This window comes from Sinocyclocheilus grahami, unplaced genomic scaffold, assembly GCF_001515645.1.
Source record: "Sinocyclocheilus grahami isolate Dianchi unplaced genomic scaffold, SAMN03320097.WGS_v1.1 scaffold516.1, whole genome shotgun sequence".
Taxonomy (NCBI): domain Eukaryota; kingdom Metazoa; phylum Chordata; class Actinopteri; order Cypriniformes; family Cyprinidae; genus Sinocyclocheilus; species Sinocyclocheilus grahami.
The window spans coordinates 688299-715076 of NW_015505695.1; the positions used below are offsets into that span (position 1 = coordinate 688299).

General features: G+C 38.1%; 1 protein-coding gene across 1 annotated transcript in view; it reads right to left on the reverse strand.

Moving 5' to 3' along the window:
* Positions 1-26778, reverse strand: part of LOC107554847 (galactose-1-phosphate uridylyltransferase-like) — a 119334-nt gene that overhangs the window by 48036 nt on the left and 44520 nt on the right. Inside the window, exon 6 of the mRNA XM_016237486.1 lies at positions 397-529. Within this exon, the coding sequence (XP_016092972.1) occupies positions 397-529 (133 nt within the window). The remainder of the gene's footprint in view (positions 1-396; positions 530-26778) is intronic.

The window sequence follows — 26778 nt, forward strand, 5'->3', positions numbered from 1 at the left end:
ATGTATATATAAAACATATATCTCTATATATATATATATATATATATATATATATATATATATATATATATTCATTTATTTTGTGATAAGAGTGCCTGAGTGATCTTTAATTAAATAATTGATGAAACTAATTTATAATCTATCTATTTATTTATTTACCATTTATTTGTCTTTTGCTAAACCTGTCAATGGTGAAGAGTTTAATTATTAAGAATGAATAAATGAATGAAAGAATAAATAAATAAATAAATGAATGAATTAAGTTATTATTTTCAAATTTGCACAAGCACAGGATAACTTTGACTAACATTAACTGCAACATAATATGGCACATATTTACATATTGCCACAAAAAAAGTATTTATATATAAGAATAATGTAAACTCAAAGTCTTACTGTCTCTTTCTTGGGCCGTGAGGTCAGGGAGACGGAGGACATGTCGTCGTGGCAACAGCAGCGTCTGAAATGGCCAAGTCGCCCAATACGGCACCACCACCAACCAGTGCTCGTTTTCCACTACCACACGCTCCTGTGTGAGCAGAGACCAAACAGTTAATCAAGTACAAATAATATATCACGCTAGTTATTACAATTTCCAAAGACCAAGGATGATGTTTCACCTTAGCTATTCTGAATGCTATTGAACAACACTTTCCAAACATGAGACTCTGAAAGCAGTGCTAATGTAGCTTTAAAATCAATCACATAATATATACTTACAAACATGAATACTTAGCACATTCAAGTGCACACTCAAGTGCATTTTAAATGTTTTTTTACACATTTAAAACGAAATGAAGATTACTAAGTGATGCCAGAAATCTCAATTTTGGGTGAACTATCCCTTTAAAGTGACACCATTGCATTGTGTGTCTTATGGACGCCAAGGCTGACTAAGTGACCGAATAAATTCAACGCATTCGTGATTCAAAATATATATTCTGATTCACAAATGCTCAGCTCTTCAAAATGACAGACATACAGAGTCGTCTTCTGTGTACCAGTGAGCTTTGCACAGTTCAATTTTGGCTCATTCGTCAATGCAAATGCATTCAAACTTCACAAGATTAGTTGGATGGACTCTGTGGACTGTAATTTTCAGCTCATTCTACAGCAGGATTCAAGGACTCTGGCTTGGCCATTGCTGAATACCAACTTTCTTTTGTTCAAGTTATTTCTTCATAGTTGTATTGTGTTCACACACATCTCTGGCAGACTGAATCAGGTTTTCCTGGAGGATCTGCCAGTATCTGACTCTATTCTTGTTGCACTCGATGACTTCAATTGTGTACGTTTGTATGGTAAGGGAAATATATAAAGCGTTTTAAGAAAACAAATGTGGAATTCAAAGCCAAAAAAGCTTATCTATTGACCAAAAAAGCATAATTCAGAAAATAACTCCGGACCACTTTTTAAAATAAAGTAATGCCCAGGTGAACATTTTTGAATTGTAACATCAGTTTTGTATTGTTAACATTACCATTAACATTAGTTGACCATTCAATTTGGTTTGCGCTATAGCCAGCACTTTGCTTTCAGGTCACACAGTTCAAATAAAGAGTCATCAAGACCACAAAATGTCCTTCCAAACGTTTTCAGGTTTCATTAAATGACTTTTAAACTCTAGACATGACTCAGTGCTGGTCTTAAAAGCTGTTTCTTCTAAACAGTCACCAGAAGTGCTGAAGATATTGTTGATGTCTGGACACTTTCTCTCATTTCAGCCAAAGAGCTCTGAAAGGCTGTCAGTGTTATAGCTGGACTCTCGCTCATGTCTTTGCAATTGCTCCACTTCTGGTAGCTCATTTTGGCACGACAGCTGAACGCAGAAGTGTCTGGTTTGTGCCACATATTTGTTACACTGTGTTACACTTTCTAATGTTTCTGAAATAAGGTTAACACCTTTGCCAAATGTTTTATAACTGTCTCCAGCTTTCTTCCTCCTGTAAACTTCATTGTGACAACTGGGCCTTTGTGAAACCTCATGTAAAATAAAAATCTGTACCATCAGAACCACCAAAAACTCCTCTTCCATTGTGCAATGGTTATGTGAAATACTAACCAAAATATAGCTGCAAGCAGCAAGCACGTAACCACGTAGATCATAGATGAGCAAGACGGTTGGGTATGTTTTCAATAAAGCAGAGGGAACAAACCAAAAATAAAATGTATTTATTTAGTTTTATTTAGAGACTCTCTTCAGTAAACCACTGTTTAATAACAAAAAAGTCTGTCACTGCTGCTGCAAAAGGTTGTAACACTCTTCATACTGCAGTTTATGGCATCGTTGTAAACTGGGGAAGATATTTGAAGTGCTTCCACTTTTGGATACAAAATATTTTAGGAAAACGTATCTTTTAGAATTGTTGCGGTTTCATTCTATTGTGCTCTGTCTGTTTTACTGACAGCCGTTCCTTCAGTAAAATCTGTGAATGGATACTTGCTGTAAGGATGAGCCTTTTTGCAAAGTGGAAATACTGGTGTGACTCTCTCACATTTACAAATAAGGATGCAACCACAAGATGTAAGTTAAGCGCTGAGGAAAACATACCTCAAATGCATTAAACATCACACGCATCTGACAGGAGAGCAAGTTGCTTTTAAACTGCGTGCTTTCAATTTAGTTTGAAGCACTAAACAAAGTAAGTCTCGTTTTTAGTAAAACTGGGATTGTGCACTTTTCCACAGCAGTTCACTTATACTATGTATACCTTACAATAGTGCTGTGTGATAAAATTAATGTTGATAATGATAATAAGCTTGGACAAGCTCAAAACGTTTCAGACCCCGTTTACACCTTGTGATCAGATTGAGGAAAATGCATCTTTATACCGGGTGTAAACAGCCCGAGAGACACTTTTCATCTTTTTGTTTGTGAAAAACTACTATCAAATACACATTGAAACTCAAAGATCTTCATGACAAACCGCCAAAATAAAAGTTTGGTTTAGCTTGAGGAAATTATGACAGAAATATATTACCACTGTATGCTAAAATGTACTTCTCATAGTAATAATAGTATTTTTATTTTTAAGGAATATCATACAATCAAGATTTTTTTCAAGATATCTTTGTTTTGTTTCTGAAAAACTACCGTCAAATACACATTGGAACTCAAAGACCTTCATGACAAACCGCCAAAATAAAAGCTCGGTTTAGCATGAAGAAAGTTTGACAGAAATACATTACCATTATATACTAAAACGTACTTCTCAAATTAATAGTATTAGTATTTTTATTTTTAAGGAATATCATACAAGCGAGATATTTTTCATCCATGTGTTCATTTATACAGTTCTGTTGTACAGCATCTCATTTGAGAAAAAATAAAAACGCAACGTTTAGTTGTAATCAAATGGAAATATAACAATTCATTTACATTTAAAAGACTGATTTGATTGTTTCGTAAAGTTTTATTAAATCACTTATTAGGCACCATTTGTGATGATACATCTGTATTAAATTGAAAAAAAAAAACATAATCTAAAGAAAAATAAATCAGAAAAACAAAAATATATGGAAAAATAAAATTGATTTCATGGGGCCCTAAATTAAAAGGCAGCGGAAAGCATTACATTCTCCATTAATAGTGAATGAATATTGTGTTAAATATCGATATCATATGATATGGGGAAAAAATATTGAAATAATATTATTTTAATTAATTAATTATTTGATTAATGCTAAACTCTAAAGGACGGTGGTCCTCCAGGAAAATTAAGGGGTGGGATCTGTTGACTTTGGCATTGTGTGACCAACTAGCAACCAGCCAGAATCATGAATTATACCCTGACCATTACTCTTGTCTTGTAGATCTGATCAAGGGCCGACTCTACTGGGTGGATTCAAAGCTGCACATGCTTTGTAGTGTAGACTTGAATGGAGACAACCGCCGGAAGGTGCTTCAGTCACCAGACTACCTGGCCCACCCTTTTGCCCTTACTGTTTTTGAGGTACACCAACTAGATCAATTGCATATGCCAAATACAATGGATCACCCAGCCCTACATTAAAAACAGTTTCTAAATAAATTCTGCACATGCAATTGTTAAACCAATGCTGTATTTGCTTCAAAATTGATGATTATCAACTAGTTTTTGGGAAGTCACACCAAATTACATTTTACAGCCTGAACTAACTTTGTCTTGTCATAAATGTTAAATTATCTAATATTTTATAAGATTTATTGATCTCGACAGTCATGGAGGTCTGCATACAATTTCTGATGCATTTTTTTATTTTATATTTCTTTTTTTCCCCATGTTTCTGTTTTTGTTTGTTTGTTCGTTCATTAATTTATTTATTGTGGTGCACCACATAAATATATTTGATACACCCTTTTATTGAACAATTTATTTGTATTTATTTATTTATTAATAAATATATAAACCATCAAAACCACTTAATATGTCGAATTCTATTCTTTTAATGAGGCTTTTTTCTTCACTCTGATTTGCGGACCATTGTATCAACACGACCCACAAAAATATAAATCTTAATTTAAATTCACATATTAAAACATGCTTATCATAAACTAAGTCACCTTTTGTGTGCATTTAATAATTGAGATATTTTAAAATAAAGGAATAAAGAGGACAAAAAAGAAAGCGTTTTACAGTCGTCTTTTGTCCCTCGTCTCAAAAGCCGTGAACTTAATTTCTCAGCAACTGAACGGATTTAACATTTCAATTATTCAGCATATGCCAGTGCCACTGTTCTTCAGTGCTTTGAGTTTTGCGGCTAATACATATGTCAAATTATTCATGAAAATCTCATAGCGCTGAGATGTTTTCCCTTAACTAAACTAAACTTAGAGCAACTGCTGTCTGCTTTTGGTACAAGATGTTCTTACATGCACCATGACAATAATCTGGGAGCAATCTCTCCACAATGCCTCGCTGTTTGCTGCACTGCTGACAAAAACAGCACGTAAGCATTTGGCGCATGTATTGTTGCTCAAGCCATGATAAATTTCCACCAAAAATTGACAGGAATGTCAACTATGAGCACAAGTATCATGTTTTTCCAACACAAAAATAAGTGAAAACTTGCTCCAGATCACTGGCAAACTGAATGAAGATGTCGTACACACACTGAGTCAAGAAGCTCAGATCAGAGCGAGTCACATGAGAGAGACGCCGCTCAAGTGATTAAACATTTAACAGAAGCCGCTCTGTTACACGATGTGACTACACAACCGACGATTATTAAATCGCCAATTAGGCCCCATTTACAAGTACATTATTTAACTATTTTCTGAGCGAGAACATTAGCATTTTCACAGAAACTACACTTTTGAGGGGTCTAGCAGTGACGGTGGACGGCAGGAACTCTGGTTTATGGATGAGTCATTATCTTTTATCCAAACGCACTTCCATCATCAGATGATCTTTTTTACAATCCACTTGCAGATTCAGCATGAACTCCGAGAGCTCTCAGATCTAACATTTTAGTCACCACAGTTTCACATCATTCCATGCAAGGCACATGGAGTGAAAACCATGATGGATGAAAATGCTCATTTATATTTAATGTGCATAATCTTTTAATGGTGGTGCATATTATAAATTCAGAAAAAAATGTGAATAACTTATTTAAAAATATGCTGTAGTTTGGCAACTACATTCACTTTGCCATTAACTACATTATATATATATATATATATATATATATATATATATATATATATATATATAATGTGTGTGTGTGTGTGTGTGTGTGTGCAGTTGAAATAACAATTCAAATTAGTTATATATAAGTGTCCAAACTCTCTTGACATGATCCGAACTCCAGCTATGAAATAATACGATGAAAGACATCAACGTGCAAGAAATGAGCTTGTGTTTTTATAAAGATGCCAAATGACACTTGGTGTCACGTGTTGGTCTGGAAAACAGAGACTTTTCTTCTGGGAGGAGCAGCAGAATGCATGGGGGTGTTTAGAGAAGAGATGCCAATGAGGGCTGAGATAAGGAGAATTCCACTGTCTATGAGACATGACTGTACAAACACACACAATCTCTGCTTAACCTTTCACATGTGGGTGTCCTTTATGTGTGTGTTTGCTTACCTTTCCACTGTTTCACACCACTATTGCTCAAATATAGGCTTAAATATACCCCAGTTTTCACTTGATGGATGAAAAACTGTGAAAAATTGTAGGGGAAACACATTAAGGCTGAAAGTTTAGCTTGAGCAAGCATTAACACACAAAAAATACACTTAATCTAAATAACTACTGCATTAAATTGCATATGCACTGTATCGAATGTACAAAACTCATGCATAAAACAATAGGTACTCATGTATATCTAAGCCAGTAATGACAACGAATACATCAACACGTCCCAGAACATGAAGTGAAACTAAATTGGTCTGAAACCTTGACAGCCTTATCACCGGCGGTGAGAAATTCGCCCCTATCCCCTCAGGGAGTCAATGTACCTGCTGAAAAGACTATAAGACATATCAGTGACTCTTCTGGATTCCTGCTCTTATCTTTTAATCTCTTTCAGAAGGTGCCGGAGCCTTAGAGGACCCTCACGAGGAACTCTGCGCAACACACACTTCCACAGTCACAAAGACTCTCCACAGAGAACGTGAAGGTCATGTGATGTACAGACAGATGAACTTTACATTTCTTAAGTTCACGCTGTCATGATGTCAACACTTTAACCTTCACTTCAAATCAGTCTTTTGTACTTGTTAGGCATATTTAGCTGAATAATACTATATATGGAGCTATATATATGACCACCTGACGCTGTAATCCATTTTTTCTGGTTTAGACCCAGTCCAGTTAAAGGGCTAGTTCACCCAAAATTGAAAATTCTGTCATTAATTACTCACCCTCATGTCGTTCCAAACCTGTAAGACCTTTGTTCATCTTTGGAACACAAATGAGGATATTTTTGATGAAATCCGAGAGCTCTCTGATCCTCCACAGACAGCAACGCAACTGAAACGTTCAAGGCCCAGAAAGGTAGTAAGGACATCAATAAAATGGTCCATGTGATATTTTCATTTTCGTTGGATTTCATTGAAAATATCTTAGTTTGTGTTCTAAAGATGAATGAAGGTCTTATGGGTTTGGAACGACATAAGGATGAGTAATTAATGACAGAATTTTCTGTCATTTTCGGGTGAACTATCCCTTTAAGGTGTGGTAACATTTACAAAATTTCACTAAAATTCACAGCCAAAAATGGTCCATTGTATGTTATCAATAGTGTGGCGAGTTCACGCACACTGACAAAAAATTTGGTGTATAAAAAATTTTCACTCAGAAATTACTAGGTCAATCATGACAACTCTCTGAACATTTTAGCATGGTGATGGATATGACAATGTTAATGTATTTGGTCTTGGCAGAACAGATCTGCTACGCTGCTGCTGGATTGCTGCTGCTGTTGGTTATTGCTGTAGTTGTAGATTATTGCTGCTGCTGCAAGCAAGTACAGGAACTTGCTACTGCCAATGCATACGGCAATACGGTGCCGTGAGTATTTAAGACATACTGCTGCTGCACAAACAGCATATAAAATAACCCCGTAGCAGATCTATACATGTAGAGCTGGGGAAGGTGGAGGGTTTCAGAGAAACTCTGAAAGCACGCTGCAGGAATCTCAAGTGAATGCTAGCCAGCCATATAAAAGCAAGGCAGGAAGCTCATTGGCTGCATATGCAGCATGAACCAATCAGCTTGTGCCAAGTCGTTTAACTCTCTGAATATCATCGGTTAAGTTAACACCCCGTCAGCCTGCGCCATCTAGAGTTTCATGACTGAACTATATATTTATTTCACAAAAAAATACAAAATAAAAAATAAAATACAAAGAAATGCCAAGAGACACATTGAATTAAACATAATATTTTATAATAGAAAAAATGAAATAGTAATGTGTAAAATGTACTACTTCAACAACTTCAAAAAGAAGAAAGAAATACAGTGCACTGTCACTTTAAAACCAAGCAGCTTTCTTTTGGTCAACATGGCAAATTTGTAAGACCAACTTGAACATGAGCATGGGGAACTTTTTGTAGATTGCACAGACTCCAATTAAAATAATATTTTCTGCCTGCAAATTTTTGCAGAACAACAGTAAATGTGACTGCTAGGGTTCTTTATAAGTAACCAGGGTTGCCAGGTTAGTAAAACAAAACTACCCCAATTGCTGTTTAAAACTAGATTGAAACTAGTCCAATCATGTTTTTATTTTTCCCCTGCAGTTTTCCCCTGTGTTGGGGGTTCCGTCTGTCAGAATTGCTTTCATGGGCTAAAAATACACCCTGTGACAACAGTGTAAAAGTAGCCCAATTCCGCGGTAAAATGACAACACTGTAGTTAACTAAAACTACATCTAAAACCATTAAAAAATAAAACTGCGCACAACAAAATTTATAAAATTTTAAGTGAAATTACAATGAAAATGGGAAACATAAAAATAAAAGCTAATTCAAACAATAAAAGTATCTCAATAATACTAAAATAACTATGCACATTCATTTAGGAAAATACATTCTTAATGGCATGCAAAGTGACAGACAGTCTGTTGTGAATAAAATTGAGAATTTCTGTTCATCAAAACACAATAAGTACTGATTATTTTTGCAACAAGTACTCAAGTTTGATTATTTATACAAATAATGTAGTTACGCTTGCAAATATGTATCGTACTTTCTCAGAAGTGCTCATTGTATCAACCAATTACTGTATCTTATAAACACAACTTTGTTTTCCAGACATGGTGAACCTCTAGCTGTGAGAAATAGCATTAAACCAGCCAGAAAAATTGGAGCTAGTGATTTCAGTCAGGTCTTGACATTTTTGTATGCAACACTATGCTCAAACATGTCAAAATACATGTAATCGTTACATACTGAACTTGCTAGTCAGAAGAGCACAGGTTTTTGTCAGTGTGCCAGAAAACACACCGTTGTATTTTGTTAAAGTCCAGATCAAATTTAAACCATGGCTGGTCACTTTATGTATCAATCAGATCTGGCAACTGTTTGGCTTTTGTCCAGAAGGAGCTGCAAAGTGGACCAGACAAAGTCAAAAGAAGTCTGGCTGTACTGAGTGGTGTTTGAGTATACTTGGTTGTAAACTGGGGATTTCTGTCTGTCATTTACAATTGTTGCTTGTCAAGATATTTGATGTGGTCCCAGTGAGATCTTGAGAACAAGCCGAGGCAGACAGTGTGACATCAGCACTCTTTTAAGTCAAGTTGTGCAATATACATCTGAGCTAACAGTTGGGAGAGGACTGACAGCGTTGACTAGGCGCTTGTAGGTCAAAAATCTGTAATGACATCCTCATTTACTCACAACACTGAGATAGTAACATAAAAACCCTATCTATCTATCTATCTATCTGTCTGTCTGTCTGTCTGTATCTATCTATCTATCTATCTATCTATCTATCTATCTATCTATCTGTCTGTCTGTCTGTCTGTCTGTCTGTCTGTCTGTCTGTCTGTCTGTCTGTCTGTCTGTCTGTATCTATCTATCTATCTATCTGTCTGTCTGTCTATCTGTCTGTCTGTCTCTGTCTTGTCTTTCTGTCTCTATCGATCGATTTCATGGCTTTAATCTATTTTTTTCATGGCTATGTCTGTCTGTCTGTCTATATCTATCTATCTGTCTATCTGTCTGTCGATTTCATGGCTTTAAAAACTTCATCTGAGGTTAGGATTAATAGCAAACACTCTCACTGAAGTTTGTCTCAGACAGCAAAATCATGGAATAAAAGGTCCAGTGAGCACCCAAGAAAAAAGGATCCAATCAGAAATCCAATCAGGTGCAATCAGAGAACAGTAAGACAAGTATATCAGTAAAATGAGGTGAACATTCTCCATACAAACCAGTCGTCATGCTGAGCTCCCTATCGCTGGTTGATTGTGGCCTAACTGGACGCCAGAGGCAAGCGCTGATGCTCAGCCTGGTTCATCCTGAACAGAACTGATTAGCTGCACATCAGATCCCACAATCTGTCTCCTGCTCATCTGTAATTTTTTCTCCTTCAGCTCGTTTAAGAAATAACATCTAGTTTTGCTGGAAGCATCTGCACGTTCCACAAACAAAAGCATTAACAGCCTCCCCTGAGATAGTGAGGACATCTTCAGGAAACAGCGGCTGGTTCAGGTCACTGCTATGCAGAAACAATCTGTAATAAACTGCAGAGAGGGACTTTGCCCTTGGCTAAACACTTCCTGGGGCTTTTGTATCTCACTTCCTCATTGGTGAAGGCAACGTCTTTAACATCTTCCTGAAGAAAGCTACACAATGTTCTTCTGAGGGTGAAGGATGTGCAAAGTCTGAAAATTGCCTAACGAGTCCTTTGGGAAAATTCAGAATTAAACACAATGATCAGTCTCAAAACGAAGCGAGGCAATGCTAATTATTATTGATTGGGTGTTAACATGGCGATCAGTATTTCCTGTCATATCTTGCCTTTGTTGAATTTGATTTATTTTGCACACACAGACATTAATATTTGAACAAATTGCAAACGACACCATAAATAGGAAGGCGGTGGCATTCTGCCAAGATATGAACGTCAGTCGAAAACGACAACTCTCTGGAGAGACGACCCGAACAACGAATCAGCTGGAACACTGATTAGCATAAAGAACAGAGCATGAATAAACAAATCTCCTGCGTTTGATACATCAAGCTGAAGCACAGATGGCCGATGAAATTTCTCAACCTGGTTTTTCAACTTTTTTAAAGTGATATTTATTTCCAGACTCTTTAAAAAATGCTACAAAAGCATCAATATAAGTGAGCAATAATCCCATGAGCAGGTGAATGTACAATAGCTTCACAGCTTTAAAATAAGTAGCTTTAACAAATTTGACAACTTTTGAGTCTTAGCTATCTCCTTTGGTGTAAAATCTAACAGATGGCACAATGTAATATCTGAAAGGAGTAAACCAGGTAATGCAGGGATAACTTTTATGACCTTGAAAAGAGATGCTGTGAAGAGTGTTAACGCTGAGTTTTCTGCCATACAATCAAAGTGATTGGGGACCGAGTCTGTCAAGCTCAAAAAAATGACAAAAACATCATAAACAGTGTCCATATGACTTGTGGATGATATTTTATAAGTGCTCTGAAGCCCTGTGTTGACTTTATGTGAAGAACAAGCCAGAATTCAGTGAAGTAATACAATAAAATTAAAATGTTCTTTCTTTCCTCACACAAAGCTATCAAATGGTTACAGAAGAAATATATAACTTATAACTGTACATTTCTGGTGCTCAGTGGCCATTCACTAGTAGTCTAGTCCATATTCACTTTTATTGTAAGGAAGAAAGAAGAAAGCATTCTTTGGAAATTGAAACATGAGGATGAATAAATTGTACATTTTAAATTTTAAATATGAACTTCAAACCATCTAATGGTCACCTTAGATTTTCATTGTTGTGGCCAAAAAAGGAGGAGCCTCTAAGAAGGAGGAGCCTCTTTGTGCCTGAAAGTAGTTTGATTGGATGCACAGCCTTTGACATCAACAACAAATGAAAGGGTGGGATTTTCTCTTCCCTTTGATAAGCTGATAAGCCTTTTTATGTTATTATTTGCATTTATCATAGCTTTTGCCTGTTGTACGTGACCACACCAAAGACCCATTCATTGAGAACCACTAATGTAAAAGTGCTATGCATATAAGAAAAGAGGTTAGTTTGAGTTTGCAATCACAAAAAAATGTGCTGAAGCATTTCTGAAACGCAGGTTCAAAACCTTGAACGTCTGTGTGAAGGCAAATTAACCTTCTCACCTTTGCTTTATGAGAATCTTCAATGACTGCATGAGAAAAGTCAAGATGGCAGACGCTCCAAGCATCATCTGCTTTAGTTTTAGCAGTCTTAAATCATACATAAATATGCACTTCATGTGACTCCGTGAACCTAGTAACCATTATTATTCATGCAGATGATCAACTACTACTAGATCCTTCTGAACTTAGAAATCATTAGCGTTTTCTTCATCTCAGCCCACATGGCATCCGTCCCAAGGCTGCTTCCTGTTATTTATGCTTCCCATATTTGCTTTATCTGGAGGAACTGGACCTTTAACCTTCATATGAGTCTTGTTGACTGTTTTGATTCTGGATTTGTATGGTTCACGGTCATGAAAAAAAATGAATCATCCATTCCATTCAACATGGCTTCTGTTCAAGGTTTTTTTTCAAGGGAGTTTTCCTTGCCATTGTAATGCTAACTTAAAGAGATAGCAAACCCAAACAGTACATTCTTTCATCAATTACTCACCCTCATGACATTATGAACCTGTATGACTTTCTTCTGTGAAGATGATGTTTTAAAAAGTCAAAATATCATTAGGAGCCACTGACTTCCAGTCTTATGGGTTTGGAACGACATGAAGGTGAGTAAATGATGACAGAATTTTCTTTTTTGGCTGAACTAGGCTGAGATTTAAGAATTTTTTGCTTCAGAAAATGTAAAAATCTAGGTTTTTTTAGTACTGGAACCCAAATAATTCCAAATTATGAATCCCTTCATCTAGGACAGGTTCCACCTTCCATACAATTTGTAGTTTAGTTGATCTGGGAAAGAGCAAACAAATTCCAGTTGAACAGCATTACCTTGTGAGACTCAACCAAACATTTTACGGTCTTCTGAAAATAAACTGCCCAGGGTGGAAATATCAGCAATTACTCTCCTCTGCCAGGGTTGACGTGATATGATCGACGTAATCTTTGAGGCATGATGGGGGTAATCTAAAATCATTCCGCATAACCTCACAGACTTCAATTTGCATGTAAAAGGAACAAACACCTGGCAAACATTAATGGGATATTTTCCAAAAGTTGGCGGAGGTTTCTGCTAATGTGCAAGCTTTCTGGATTCAGAATGCCTCCGTTCTTTGCATCGATGTTTGGGTTTGTCCCAAAACCAGTGTCTGCATTTCAAAACACATGCATCCAACTAACGAGCACATGGGATTCACTGATTAAAACCATCAGAAATGAACACATACACTAAAATTGGGATGAAATTTGCTTAAGCTTGGAACCAGTTGTTCTGACTTTCATGTGGCAGATGGCCATGCTGTAATTTTGGACAATTCTGATACAGTCCATTTGATGGACAATCATTATATGTGCATTAGTAGATCTTGTTGTTTGCAGAAATGTCTTGGCTGCATCATAGTTTTGTTACATTAGTGCGTTTTGTTTGGACAGAAGAGTGTACTCGTGTAATCATGATCATGAAAGGTTTGAACACAGTACTGCCAAGTTAAGTTAATGCAACAATTCAATGCAATTTCTTACAAAAGAAACGTTATTTCATCCAAGAAAATCATCCAAGATTGCAGACAAAGCAAGATTTAATAAGACAATAAAATAAATAAATAAAACGATTTATAGTTAATCACTATTTAAAGGGACAGTTGGAAATTATGAACACAAAATAACATTCTAAAAAAAAATGTTTTGGGAAAATTCTTTAAAATATCTTCTTGTGTTTGGAATGAGAAATCATAACAGTTTTAATTTTTGGGTGAATATCCCTTTAATATCTAATTAAATATTTAATTTTCACTACAGCGTCATGGGTAATGTAGTTTTCTTTTACTAGGAATTCAGATTTAAAAATAAAAAAGCATCTACCATCGATTAACAACCTCATCACTCACAACAGGTCTGTCTTTAAAGGTTTATAAGCAATGATTAAAATCAGCTTCCCTATGTAGAAAATTTATGGAATTTTAATTTCCAGAAACTATTGCCCACTATTGTACAAATGTCCTTGTATTCTATGCATGAGGAGCACTATTTGTATGACCCGTGGAGATGCTGCTTAAGCAGTGTGTTCCAAATCAGTCACTTTTAAGGCGATTAGAATGCCACCTGGAAGACAGCTGCCTATCTAGGCAAGTCAGCTCACTAGGGTTTGGAACACTCTAGCTGTTCAAATCAAACTACAATTGTTGCACAGCCAATAACTCATTTAACACCTTTTTCGAGTCTGATTAAACTAATAGGAATCGTGCTGAGAAAAAAAAAAGCATTAAATATTTGATAAAAAGTGCTTTGATCATAACCGTACCACCCGAGCAGGACTCCACTGGCAATTTCTGAGCTCCCGTTTACCACAACACTACACTATTTTTTGTCGTGCTCTAGCTTGTCTGTGTGATATACAATGACGGTTATGAATTTTATCCGTTATATATTCTGACTGGTACATCAAAGCCGGGACGATGGCATAAATGTGCTGAATTAAATGCATTGTCACTAGCACCAGCTCCAGCATCACTTGGATATGAAAAGGATCATCTTGTTTGCCGTGTTGCCCACTATATCATTCTGTGCCGGCAGACACTGATATATCTTGACACCTCCCCTCGTTCAACCCTCAACTTGTCCAAACTGTTACCCAGACAACTTTGGTTTGAAAGTCGCAGCTAACTCGCACACATGCAGCTGGCAAGGCCGCTGTTTTCTTCCCCGAAAAGAAAAGAAATCTGTAACCCCAAGTAGAGAAGATGCAAATGGCTCGTGTTTTTTCCTTTTTTTGGGTCCTGATAAACTGGCATGGGCAAAAAGAAGAAAAGTGACGGCTGCGTTGCTGTCATTAGCATCAAAAGAAGGCTCCCAGGTGCCCTTTTCAAGCGGAAGGCCCGTTCTATTCACTTGGAGAGACAGAGTCATGAGGAGCGAATGAGTGGACAGGCGAGAGCGTATGATTAACTCATCACACGGCGCTATAAAAAGAGCCTCTTTATTCCCACGCCAGGCGCCATCGCTAACTGTATCTTCACTCGGGTTCTTCTCGCAGCCATTAGAAGCTTGATTTACAACAGCGGGGGAGAGAGTTGTGACAGTTGTGAAAAGCTGTTTTGCAGCTGCTTTCTCCTGCTTGAGCGCAGATAAGCTTTTATAATGGCGTTCAAGTGTTCGGCAGCAGAGTTTGGCATTCTTGAGCTTCTACAACTGTGACGCAATTAAATCGACCATTATAGCTGTGTCGCCACGCTTCTAAAGTTTCTAGATAATCAAATCATTCCAGGAAATGTTTTTATTAATGTCAGCTTTTGGTGATTACAATATCTTATGCTATGAAGCGTAATAACAGTGACTAGCAAGTGGATTTTTTGATTTTCTGAATGTAATGTCCATGCAAATGTCATTGCCATGATGCAATTAACAACTTGTGGAGGAAAAAATAGCAAGAAATAAATTCCTCATTAAAGGGGTCACATGAGTGTGTATTTGGTGTAATGAAATGTGTTTACGCGGTTTAAGGCTCAATAAGCTTTTATAATGGCGTTCAAGTGTTCGGCAGCAGAGTTTGGCATTCTTGAGCTTCTACAACTGTGACGCAATTAAATCGACCATTATAGCTGTGTCGCCACGCTTCTAAAGTTTCTAGATAATCAAATCATTCCAGGAAATGTTTTTATTAATGTCAGCTTTCGGTGATTACAATATCTTATGCTATGAAGCGCAATAACAGTGACTAGCAAGTGGATTTTTTGATTTTCTGAATGTAATGTCCATGCAAATGTCATTGCCATGATGCAATTAACAACTTGTGGAGGAAAAAATAGCAAGAAATAAATTCCTCAGCGAGAATAAAAGTTACGCCTTCTTTCTTTGCCTGAAAATTTGGGCGGCGTTATGCAAATCTTCCCACATAGTGAGGTAGGTATGTGGGGGCGTGTTAGAACGAGGTGTTTTAGGTAGGTGTGGCTGACTCTGAACTTTTATAAAGAATGTCTCTTTGGATTTGAGACTTTAGACTTTGCAACTTTACAGATCTTCTTTATGTACCAAGAGCTTGTAACACTCCAAAGAGAAAGGAAAAATTGGAATCGCATCATATGACCCCTTCATTAAGACATTTTTTTTTTAAAGATTTGTGTGTTGCTTTCTCCAGTGAAAAAGTCATCTTTTCTGAATCAGGAGAGAAATATGCACAGCTAAAGCATCATTTACAAGTGAAAACAGTTCATAAACAAATATGTGGCTTTTGGTGCAACAGACAACTGGACATCTGGAGGAAGTGTTATTATGGATTATGGACTCATATTTTGTCCAGAACCAATGTTTTAAAGTTAAAAATGTCTTAATGATAGATTTGTTTCATACAAACATGCAGCTTTTCACTTCTCAAGAGGTTAACTGATGGACTGGAGTGGCGTGGATAACTTGTGGATCGTTGTGATGTTTTTATCAGCTGTTTGGACTCTCATTCTGACGGCACCCATTCACTGCAGAGGATCTATTGGTGAGTAAGTCATTTAATGCTACATTTCTCCAAATCTGTTCCCATGAGGAAACAAACTCATCTACATCTTCCATGGTCTGAGTGTAAGGAAAGTTTCAGCATATTGAAATGTTTTTTGTGTGAGCTATTACTTTATTTCCCTTTTTTCGCCCTCTTTTTAAATGTCCGCAGGCATAAAAAAAGAAAGCGGACCTTTCTTCAAAAAGCCACATCATTTGAGCTATTATTCACAAATGGTGCAGGCAAATTACATGCCGAAGTAATTATAATATAAATTATATGTAAATATCATTTGTTTGTTGATAGTTGTTACCTCATCTAAGCAGAATACATCAAAATAATTGCTTTGTAATGTTTCTGTTAGATCATTGCGCAAAAAACAGTTATGAGGGAAATATTTCTAGAGTTGGGAAGTCTGAATCATCACCCAGAAGTGTTTCCACGAGTCCCCACATAGCAGTTTACATAATTTTTATAGCTAATGAATGTTTAGATTAAAAAAAGACTGTTTATCACTATGTTTCCAGTAATGATGTCAATTACGGAATAAACTCCAATTAGTGTATATTTGTGTGTTCAAGATCTGTTTCTTGCAGCCACCCTAATTGTGTTTCTGCTATATAAGTCACAAACTGTTTCTCATAACACGTTACAAGTCGATAAAAAGGATAAATATGTTTTGTTTAAGTCTTATGAGTTACGTTTACACCATTTACACAAGAAACCACTATTCAGCTCATTAACAACGCATTATCATTCATAATTCTAAAATATGGTGTGCGATCACAGTTTACAGTACATGTTAAAAGTGAACAGAACAGCTTATTCATATTAAACATTTACATCTCTACATGATACTTGCATTGCTTTTTAAAGGCTTTCAAATTATAGTTCAAAATCAATCAAAACGCTTTTGTGAGTAATTTAAGATCTTTTTAAGGACTTTATAAAGACAAATTTGAAGTGAATAAGTGATGAAATACACTTTTTATTACTGAACAATAACAAGTGAGTTCAAGCTCTGATTCGTTTTGATTCATAATTTTAATAATTAAATCTGATAAAATATTGGACAAATATTGGGGGAAAAATGGTTCCATTTCTTAATAAGATTAAATTGTACATTTGCTTGATGCTTTCATTTAAAAAAAATAATAATAATATTATTATTATTATTATCATTTGCATTCATCAGTACATTAGCAATGTGCCAGGAAATCCAAGGTTAAGCCTTTGTTTGTGCACGTTTTCTTTAATTTTACACACCTGTTAATCTCTATATGAACCACATTGAAATTCTCGTAAAACGCCAATTATCAAAACGCTTTTGTATTCAACAAAATCCTTATAAAGACAAATGCAACGAGCGATCTTAACAAGCTCATAATGCTAAACTCCTGCTGGGGCTTGTTACCTCCACACAACGCCTAGATAATATTCAACAGACATCCTCAGAACAAGGATACAAAAGAGCCGTACTGAGAAGAGTTGGCATCAGGTGAAATTTTACTTAGAAGTGCAGTCATTAAAAAAAGGTTTACACCCAAAATAAATTATTTTTGGAAAGACATAACAGCAAAGTTTCATTAGCTAAACAATTACCACTGAGACACACAACAACGCACCAAACAGAGTATACATTCATCCCTCACAGTCCTGTTTTCATTCTCGTCAAATTAAACATGTTGTTTACCTTACTAAGGTTCATTATCAGACACTAAATTACATATATATATGTAATGTTAACTATTTGAAAATATAGAGGTTACAAAAACACAGAATATAACATGATATTATTGTTTTAATGAAAGGTCATCCCTCTACAGGTCAAGGTCTTTGAGGAAAATGTTGTCACAGTATCTTTTTTCTGTACTGCTTCTTTCCACTCAGTCTCCAACTAGCTGAGACGAGATTTTATAACATTTAATTGTCCTTCAGATTCGAGCTCCAAACACAATAAAGACGAGAACGTGACAAAGTCTCCACAATAAGGAGCAAACAAAGATATTGCCCTCGCTAATGGAATTGTTTCCATTACTCAGTGGGGCAATAAAAAGCCATTTTCCTTCTCAGGTCCTGAGCCTGCTGCAAATTACAGCCGTACACATCACAAACAAGCTGTGCCGTTATTACTTATGTCTTTTGAGAGCCCCCAGAAGACAGCAGAGGTGAAACTATCAAGATCTTCTCCATTGTTCAAACACAGATATTAAATGTTTCATAATTTTCTTGGCTCGTAGACGGTGCTACAGCCGAGGCAGTGGCAATCTGTGATATTAAAATGTTCATTAGCCTAATGAGATGCTACTGAAACAATAGGTCCATCATGTCATTTTGAAGCAGCAAGTCAATGACTTTAAAAGGAGTCATTAACAACAAAAAAAAACAATGGTTTTCTTTTAAATTCAAATTTCTCATTCAATAACTGTGTGTACACGCAAACTTCTGCAAATGAATGTTTTCACGTAGAAATTCATCAATTGCCTAAAGTGAGCCAATCAGATTAAATCTTACTAAATGGAGAAAGTGAATCTCATTTTTGTGCAAAGCAGGCCGGAGGCTGAAATTACTTAATGCATGAGCTTGATCCAGACTAGCATTTTTTTTTTTTTACTTAAAAAAGAGGTTAGCCAATCAAAACAGAGATTATTCATATATGGAGATCTTAAAGGTAAAGCATCAAAAACAGGCTGGAAAATAGTCATGAAAAATTAATGTTTGTTTTTGCAAAAAACAGTAGCATTGTAAGTGGATGTATAATGTTAAAAAAAATACAATATGACCTTTTTTAAAAAAGTTATGGACATTTTAAAATGCATTCCTACTTTACTAACTTTCTGCATAACAACAAAAGGCCTGACAGACGGATACATCAATTCAGTGCATTAAATTAGAGCAAGGACAGTAAAATGAGTGACTTTTCAATGGGTGAAAAGTCTGGTAACTGAAATCTGAGAAGGAATATATGTGACACTGTCAAAGCAAGCCTTGGTTTTCAGTAGACCAAATATAGCAGGAAATCTGACATGTTCTTATATGAATTCAGAGCTACTGACTTGTATGATGACATTTAACTCTCTAGCCTCCCAGTGTCATTCTCGGTCGGTTAAGAATAACTAAATATAAATATGTAACATTGACAGAATGCTCTCTATTCTGAGTTGCCATATCTCTTCTAGTGAAAAAGCATGGCTTCGATGTTGCTGCTAAGAGATGTATTAAGTGGCCACTTTATTATATATAGTTGAGCAGCACTACAGATCGTAAAGAATCATATGATTCGAATATGAATTGTAAGGATTCCTGTTCCATTTCAGATTTATGGCACTATATATATATATATATATATATATATATATATATATATGTTCTAAACATTGAAACTCAATGAAATATATTTTTTGAAATTGAAAATATATTCAGTTTCAACCTTCATGTACCAAAATATATTTTACATATATTAATTTATTTATGCATTTAGCAGACGCTTTTATCCAAAGTGACAGAGCATTCAGGCTATACATTTTTACCAGTATGTGTGTTCCCTGGGAATCGAACCCACGACCTTTTGCGCTGCTAACGCAATGCTCTACCACTGATTCACAGGAACATGATGAGATTTAGCAGCAGTGTTGCAATGGCATTGATTAAGTGTCAAAAACTCTAAATGTTGGCACATCAATGCACAAGCAAGAACTGCATTGAATCGAACATCATTTGGTTCTGGATAACTGGCTTGTACTTCCCAATCCAAGTTAAGACAACTCATTGGTCCTAGAAAAGGTTACACAAAATTCCGATTTGTATAGAAAATGAAGCCTCTTCACACCAGTGAATGTTTTTTTCCAGTGTTAGTGTCCAGTTTTGATCAGTTTGTGGCCGTTGTGGTCTCAGATTCCTGTTACTAACCGACAAGAGTGGAATCCGCTGTGCTCTGCAGACCATTCACCTCAAGTTTTGACATATTGAGCATTCAGAGATGCTCTTCTTTATAGCTCTATTGCAGTGTGGTTATTTCAGTTACTGTCACCTTCCTGTCAGTTAGAACCGGTCTGGCCATTCTCCTCTGACCACTCTCAATAACAAGGCAGTATTGCCCACAGAGCTGCCACCACATTTGGTAAACACTAGGGACTTGTGCATGAAATTCCCAGGAGACTGACACTTTCTGAGTTACTCAAACCACCCACCTAGCACTAACACTCATTCCATAGTCAAAGTCACAAAGCCATGGCAAAAAATGGCATATAAAACGCCAACCTTTTTTTTTTTTTTTTTTAAGAAAATCATACTCGGTTACTAACGAAACCTCGGTTCCCTGATATACGGGAACGAGTACTGCGTCTTGCTTAAGACGCTAAGGGGAAAACTCATGTTTTTCCGAATACTGAAGCCTTTTTCAATCACGCAGTGAAACTGCACGGCCATTGGTTTGTGCAGTGTATTAAAAAGGAACCAATGGCTCGACCGCGGAGCATAGCCTACCAGAGCCCGCCAATTTTGGCGGAGCATCTGGCTATATAAGTGTGCACTTCGCCATAGGATCCTCAGGTTACTTCGACTGAAGCGACGACCGAGTCATGCAGCTACATAGCATGGCCAGCAACACAGTACTCGTTCTCGTATCTCAGGGAACTGAGGTTACGTTAGAGTACATTCCCTATCGATACTTCACTCGTACTGTCTTGCTTAAAATGCTAAGGGGAACCAGTACAATCCCACTGTGCTATGCTAGAGGAACGACCTATGCTTGAACTTGCCTTGAGCACCAAGGGCCCAGAGGGACCAAGTAATTGTAAGGGAAGCCCCACAGAAAGCGATAGGGCCAAACTCACAGAGGTCGGCCCGGTGCTAAGTAATCGTTCCCAGAAAAATCGTACAGTCTCGGAACCCAGTGGGGGCCAAGAGCGTACCGAGAAGGCAAATGCCTGATTTAGCACTGATTTTGCTAGAGCAAGTCCATTAAGCAGAAAGGACCCGAGCTTGTAAAGCCGGGACGTCCAGACTATAAAACCTGGTAAATGTAGACGACGAGACCCAGCCGGCCACCGCACAAATCTCTGCAATGGAAGGCAATGAGAGGCAACTCCTCTCGTAGAGTGGGCTCTTACTCCCATGGGGCATTGAAGGCCCAGAGAAGAGTATCTGCTTCGTGACCGGAGACCCTCTGGTGCGGTCATCGAAGCATACAAAAAGCTGATCCGACCGTCTGAACGGGGTGGAACGCTCAATGTATATCCTCAATGCCCTGACGGGGAAGAGCAGATTTAGCTCTTGGTCCTGCTCCGAAAGGAGAAAGTGCCGAAAGAGCTATGACCTGTGCTCTGAACGGAGTTGAGAGCACTTTAGGTACATAACCATGCCTCGGCTTCAGGACAACCCTTGAGTCATTGGGCCCGAATTCGAGGCAGGTAGGACTCACCGAGAGCACCTGCAGATCACCCAGTACTGAAGGGGCGCATGCAAAGCAGGCCCAGCTGAAGTACTGGAGACGCAGAGGCCATGAGGCCCAACATCTTCTGAAACGCCTTGAGAGGGCGAAGGGCTCCAATTTCGAATGAGGCCTTGAGCTGCTAAATAGCCAGTGCACGATCTGGCACGACTACCATCCTCATTCGGGCTGAGTCAAGAACTGTTCCCAGGAACGATATCCGTTGGCTGGGAGACAGCGCGCTCTTGGCAAAGTTGACCCTGAGTCCCAGGCGCTGCAAGTGGCTGAGGATTAAGGATCTGTGGGATACTAGCTCGTTCTCTGACTGGGCGAGGATGAGCCAGTCATCGAGATGATTCAGGATGCGTATTCCCATCTGTCTCAGCAGGGAAAGAGCCGCATCCATGCACTTCGTAAAAGTGCAGGGAGCTAGGGACAGTCCGAAGGGAAGGACCGTGTACTGATATGCCACTCCCTCGAAGGCGAATCTCAGGAACCGCCTGTGGTGGGGGGCTATCTGGATGTGAAGGTAGGCATCTTTCAGATCCAGCAGCGAAAAGAACCAGTCCCCTGGGCACACTTGCGAGAGGATCTGCTTCAATGTAATCATCCTGAATGGCCGTGTTATGAGGGCGCAGTTCAGGTGTCTGAGTTCTAGGATGGGCCTTAGGCCGCCATCCTTTTTGGGGATAAGGAAATAACGGCTGTACAAGCCTGACTCGCTCTGAGCTTGGGGAACCATTTCTATGGCTCCCTTCGCTAGTAAATTCATCACCTCGGCGCGTAGGACATGTGCATACTTGCTCTGAACCGAGGTGGAGACCACGCCTTCGAGCGAATTGCAATGAATAACCTCGTTCAATTATCCCCAGAACCCGCCAGGCCTCGGCCCGCGTGGCAAGGGGTTGGGTTGGTTTGAGCAACAGGCCACCATGCCACCAACGCTCGTGAAATGTGGAAGAGGAAATTTGCTCTCTTTTTGAAAATGTTTGTGTTTTATTTTTCTCGCTATAACAGCGGTGAGTTGTGCGGGCGCTAATTGAACGGGCCCGGGGTTCACAACAGTATTTACCACAAACACAATCCCATCAGCATTTGGAAGTGAACGGGGTGCTGGGAGGCACAAAAGAGGCTTTTGTCTGGCGATTGGCGAGACTTTGCCCCCTCCTCTTCCTGTCCCGTGGATCAGGTTGACGCCAGAGGCGCCGGGTCCAGCACTACCTTGGGCCGGGGTCCTTGGTGCTTAGGGAACGGGTAGCGTCTAGCCCGAGCGGGAGCGATGCCGGGGCTCAGGCTTAGGGACCGGCGGTGCAGCAGATGAGGAAGGCTTCGCGGGCTGCTGAGTCTGCGCCGTCTTGGGGCGACTGGCGGCAGCTGCAGAGCTGAAGTGTCGCATTGCCTGGGACGACTTCTGTGCAGCAGTGAAGCGCTCTGCGAACCCTTCGACCACAGGTCCAAACAGGCCAGAGGGGGAGACCGGAGAGTCGAGGAAGGGGACTTTATCCGCGTCTTTTTCCCCTTAGAGTCTTAAGCAAGACACAGTACGAGTGAAGTATCGATAGGGAACTGATTTTAACAAACACAAACTATGTGACCATCTTATTAATTTGCAGATGACAGGATTGCTAAATCACTTTGCATGTGCAACTCATACTCTTTGCATTGATATTGCCCTTTACTAAACTCTTATTCATCTCTACCAACCATTTTGATGGTGAGATCTGGTATTCATACTGTTTAAAAGAAGCTGTACGCCAAAAAATAATTTTGAAATGTCACAGCTTTAAAATTATCTCCTATGTTTTCAAGTGTATTCGTAATGGAATTCTACATCTGATCTTCAAGAGATGTGCACACCCTCACAGAAGCAGTCCAGGTCTATTCAAAAGAACACTTCATGGATTTCAAAACCACCTGAAGAACTGTGGTCACACATTTTAGAAGTCAATGATAAAGGGGATGTAATTTCTCTATTGGTATTTTTTCCCAATCTAATGTGCAAAGAGAGGTATAGAATGGCTTCCCAAAATCACTGGCACTTTAAAAACACTGTTCTGTTTGTCTGATCCAATTTCAATTCAATTCGATGTCTGCCATGTCAATTTTAGGTTAGCGTGAGCTTGAGGTGTCACTACCTGCCGAACAATGATGGGTGAAGAGCTTGAAAACGCAGTTTGAAGTCATTACTTAATTACAGTTGGTGATGTTGGTGTCACAGAAACCACATTGTAGGCTGTGACAAATTGCCCCATCCTTTAGTAAAAGCTTCATGACATTGAGACAGGATCACAGAACAGATTGCTAAATGTGTCAAATAAATGGTTAAGATCAGACTGTTGACTGTTAAAAATGAACTTTTGTGGCTCATTTCTAATGTTGGCATCTTTCAGAAGAATCTGCAGTGTGGAAGTCTCTACATAAAAACAGAAACACAAATGGAAAACATTCCAGGATTTTCCTCCATATAGTGGACTTCCATGGTGTCCAACAGGTTGAAGGTCCAAATTGCAGTTTCAATGCAGCTTCAAAGGGCTCTACACAATCCCAGCCAAAGAAATAAGGGTCTTGTCTAGTGAAATTATCGGTCATTTTCTAAAAAATAAAAAATATCTACTTTTTATCCACAAATACTCGTCCTGCACTAGCTCAACCTCACGCATTATGTAGTCATGTTGGAAAGGTCACGTGTGACGTAGGCAGAAGTACCGACCCAGTGTTTACAAAGCGAACATGCAAAGAAAGTCAAACGCCCTTTACAAAAAAGGTAAAACAACGATGTCGGACGATTTTGAAGTTGGAGGAGAAAATGAGGGAGTTTTCCGCCCTACCCTACCTTTTCAAACCTGAGTGCACAGATGACGAACTAACCTCGTGTGACTTTTACAATGTGATTTTGCAATGTATGAAGATGTGCATGCACATTGCAGAGCTAGTGCAAGATGAACATTTGGGTTACACTTTATTTTAAGGTGTCCTTGTTACAGTTTAATTATGCATGTAAGTACTAAGTAATATTAATTAACTATACATGTATTTACTATATGGGTAGGGTTAGGATTAGGTTTGTCTTAGGGTTACTTGCATGTAATTATAAACGCCCTTTACAAAAAAGGTAAAACAACGATGTCGGACGATTTTGAAGTTGGAGGAGAAAATGAGGGAGTTTTCCGCCCTACCCTACCTTTTCAAACCTGAGTGCACAGATGACGAACTAACCTCGTGTGACTTTTACAATGTGATTTTGCAATGTATGAAGATGTGCATGCACATTGCAGAGCTAGTGCAAGATGAACATTTGGGTTACACTTTATTTTAAGGCGTCCTTGTTACAGTTTAATTATGCATGTAAGTACTAAGTAATATTAATTAACTATACATGTATTTACTATATGGGTAGGGTTAGGATTAGGTTTGTCTTAGGGTTACTTGCATGTAATTATGCATAATTAATTGTTATTATAATAGTAAGTACATGTAATGTGTAATTAGAGCCCTTTGAAACTGCGATTTGGACCTTCAACCCGTTAGGAATCATTGAAGTCCACTATATGGAGAAAAATCTTGGAATGTTTTCCTCAAAAGGTTTTGAACATTGTTAATTATTAAAAAGGACATTTCTTTGTTGGGATCTTTCAGAAGAATCAGAAGGTTCTACACACGGTCAGGGACAGCATTACTATTATGTCATAAGCTTCCAGAAGTTTAGGAGTTCACATGTTTTTGTTGCTTAGTTTCCATAAATGTTCTTTTTGGTCAGTGGGAAACTTCTATAGCTCATGTTGCGTTGGGATCTTTCAGAAGAATCTGCAGAATAGAAGTTCCTACACACATTCAGGAACAGTGTTCTTTCTAGAAATAAACTGATAAAAGTTTAAATAAACTGAAAAAATAATTTATTTATTTTTGCAGTTTAGATTCCGTAAATGTTCTTTCTGGACTGTGGAAGAACTTTTTGAAACTTGTTAAATGTTAAACATTTCTAACGTTCTTTTGGAAGAATTTGCAGAGTGGAAGGTTCGCAAAGAACAGCGCAACTGTGACATCTTGAATGCCCAGATAAGAAGCTATATTTTTGCAGCTTAGTTTCCATAAATGTTCTTTCTGGACTGTGTAATAACTTTTTCAAACTTGTTAAGTTAAAGATTTCTAACGTTCTTTTGGAAGAATCTTCTACACAGAGTCAAGAACAGCGCAACTGTGACATCACAAACGCCTAGTTGGGAAGCTATTTTTGCTGCTTATTTTCCATAAAATTCCGTTTTGGAGGAACATTCAGAACTTTTTGAAACTTCTAGTATATTTTTTATTAGTACATCAAGCTCTTGAAACTCAAGATCAAGGAAAATTCGGTTCCTCGCAACATGTCCCCTTTAAAAACCAATGGTTCAGCCATTCTTCTTTCAAGATTAGTGACAGATCATTGCAGTTCCCACACTGATAGAGACACAATAGACAGCAAAAGTTCCCAGCATGCCCCTGTCTTTCAGCCCTGCCCGCTCCCCATCTCCTGTCAAATAGGGTTTGAACTCTTGCTTTCTGTTAGCAACAGAAAAACCCAATCTAAATGGAAACTGGCCTTGCCTAGCAGGGTTCCTCTTCTCCTCACAGGCTTGTGGGTTTGCCAAGAGCTGAAATTGAAAATGTAGCCAAATTCCAGCCTTCCTGAGCTGAGCGTCTTTATCCTGTCTAGTAGGCAGTGTAGCCAAAGTTCACAGAGTTGCGGTCATGACTTGAGGTAAGATCAAAAGAAAATCGCTGGGATTCAATATCAATGGGACGTCAGGAAAAAAATGAAAGCCAAGTGTGAAAAATAGGCTTCAGGAGTCTGGCCTTATTACTTGCAAATAAATTATTGAGATTGTGAGGGAACTTTAAAGTAGTCAAAGCTGCGGAAGATCCAAAGACTTCTACAGAGGTCAGGTGCATGTGGACAAGCAAGAAGAAGGTCAAACTATGTCCAGGCATAAGGCCACCATCATAAACAGTGAGTGGCCAGCATCCATTTGATGGTAAGCATTGCTCAGATGCATCCACCAACACAGTCCTCAAAAGCTGCTAATAACTGCTGCTATCAAAAACTCTTCTGAG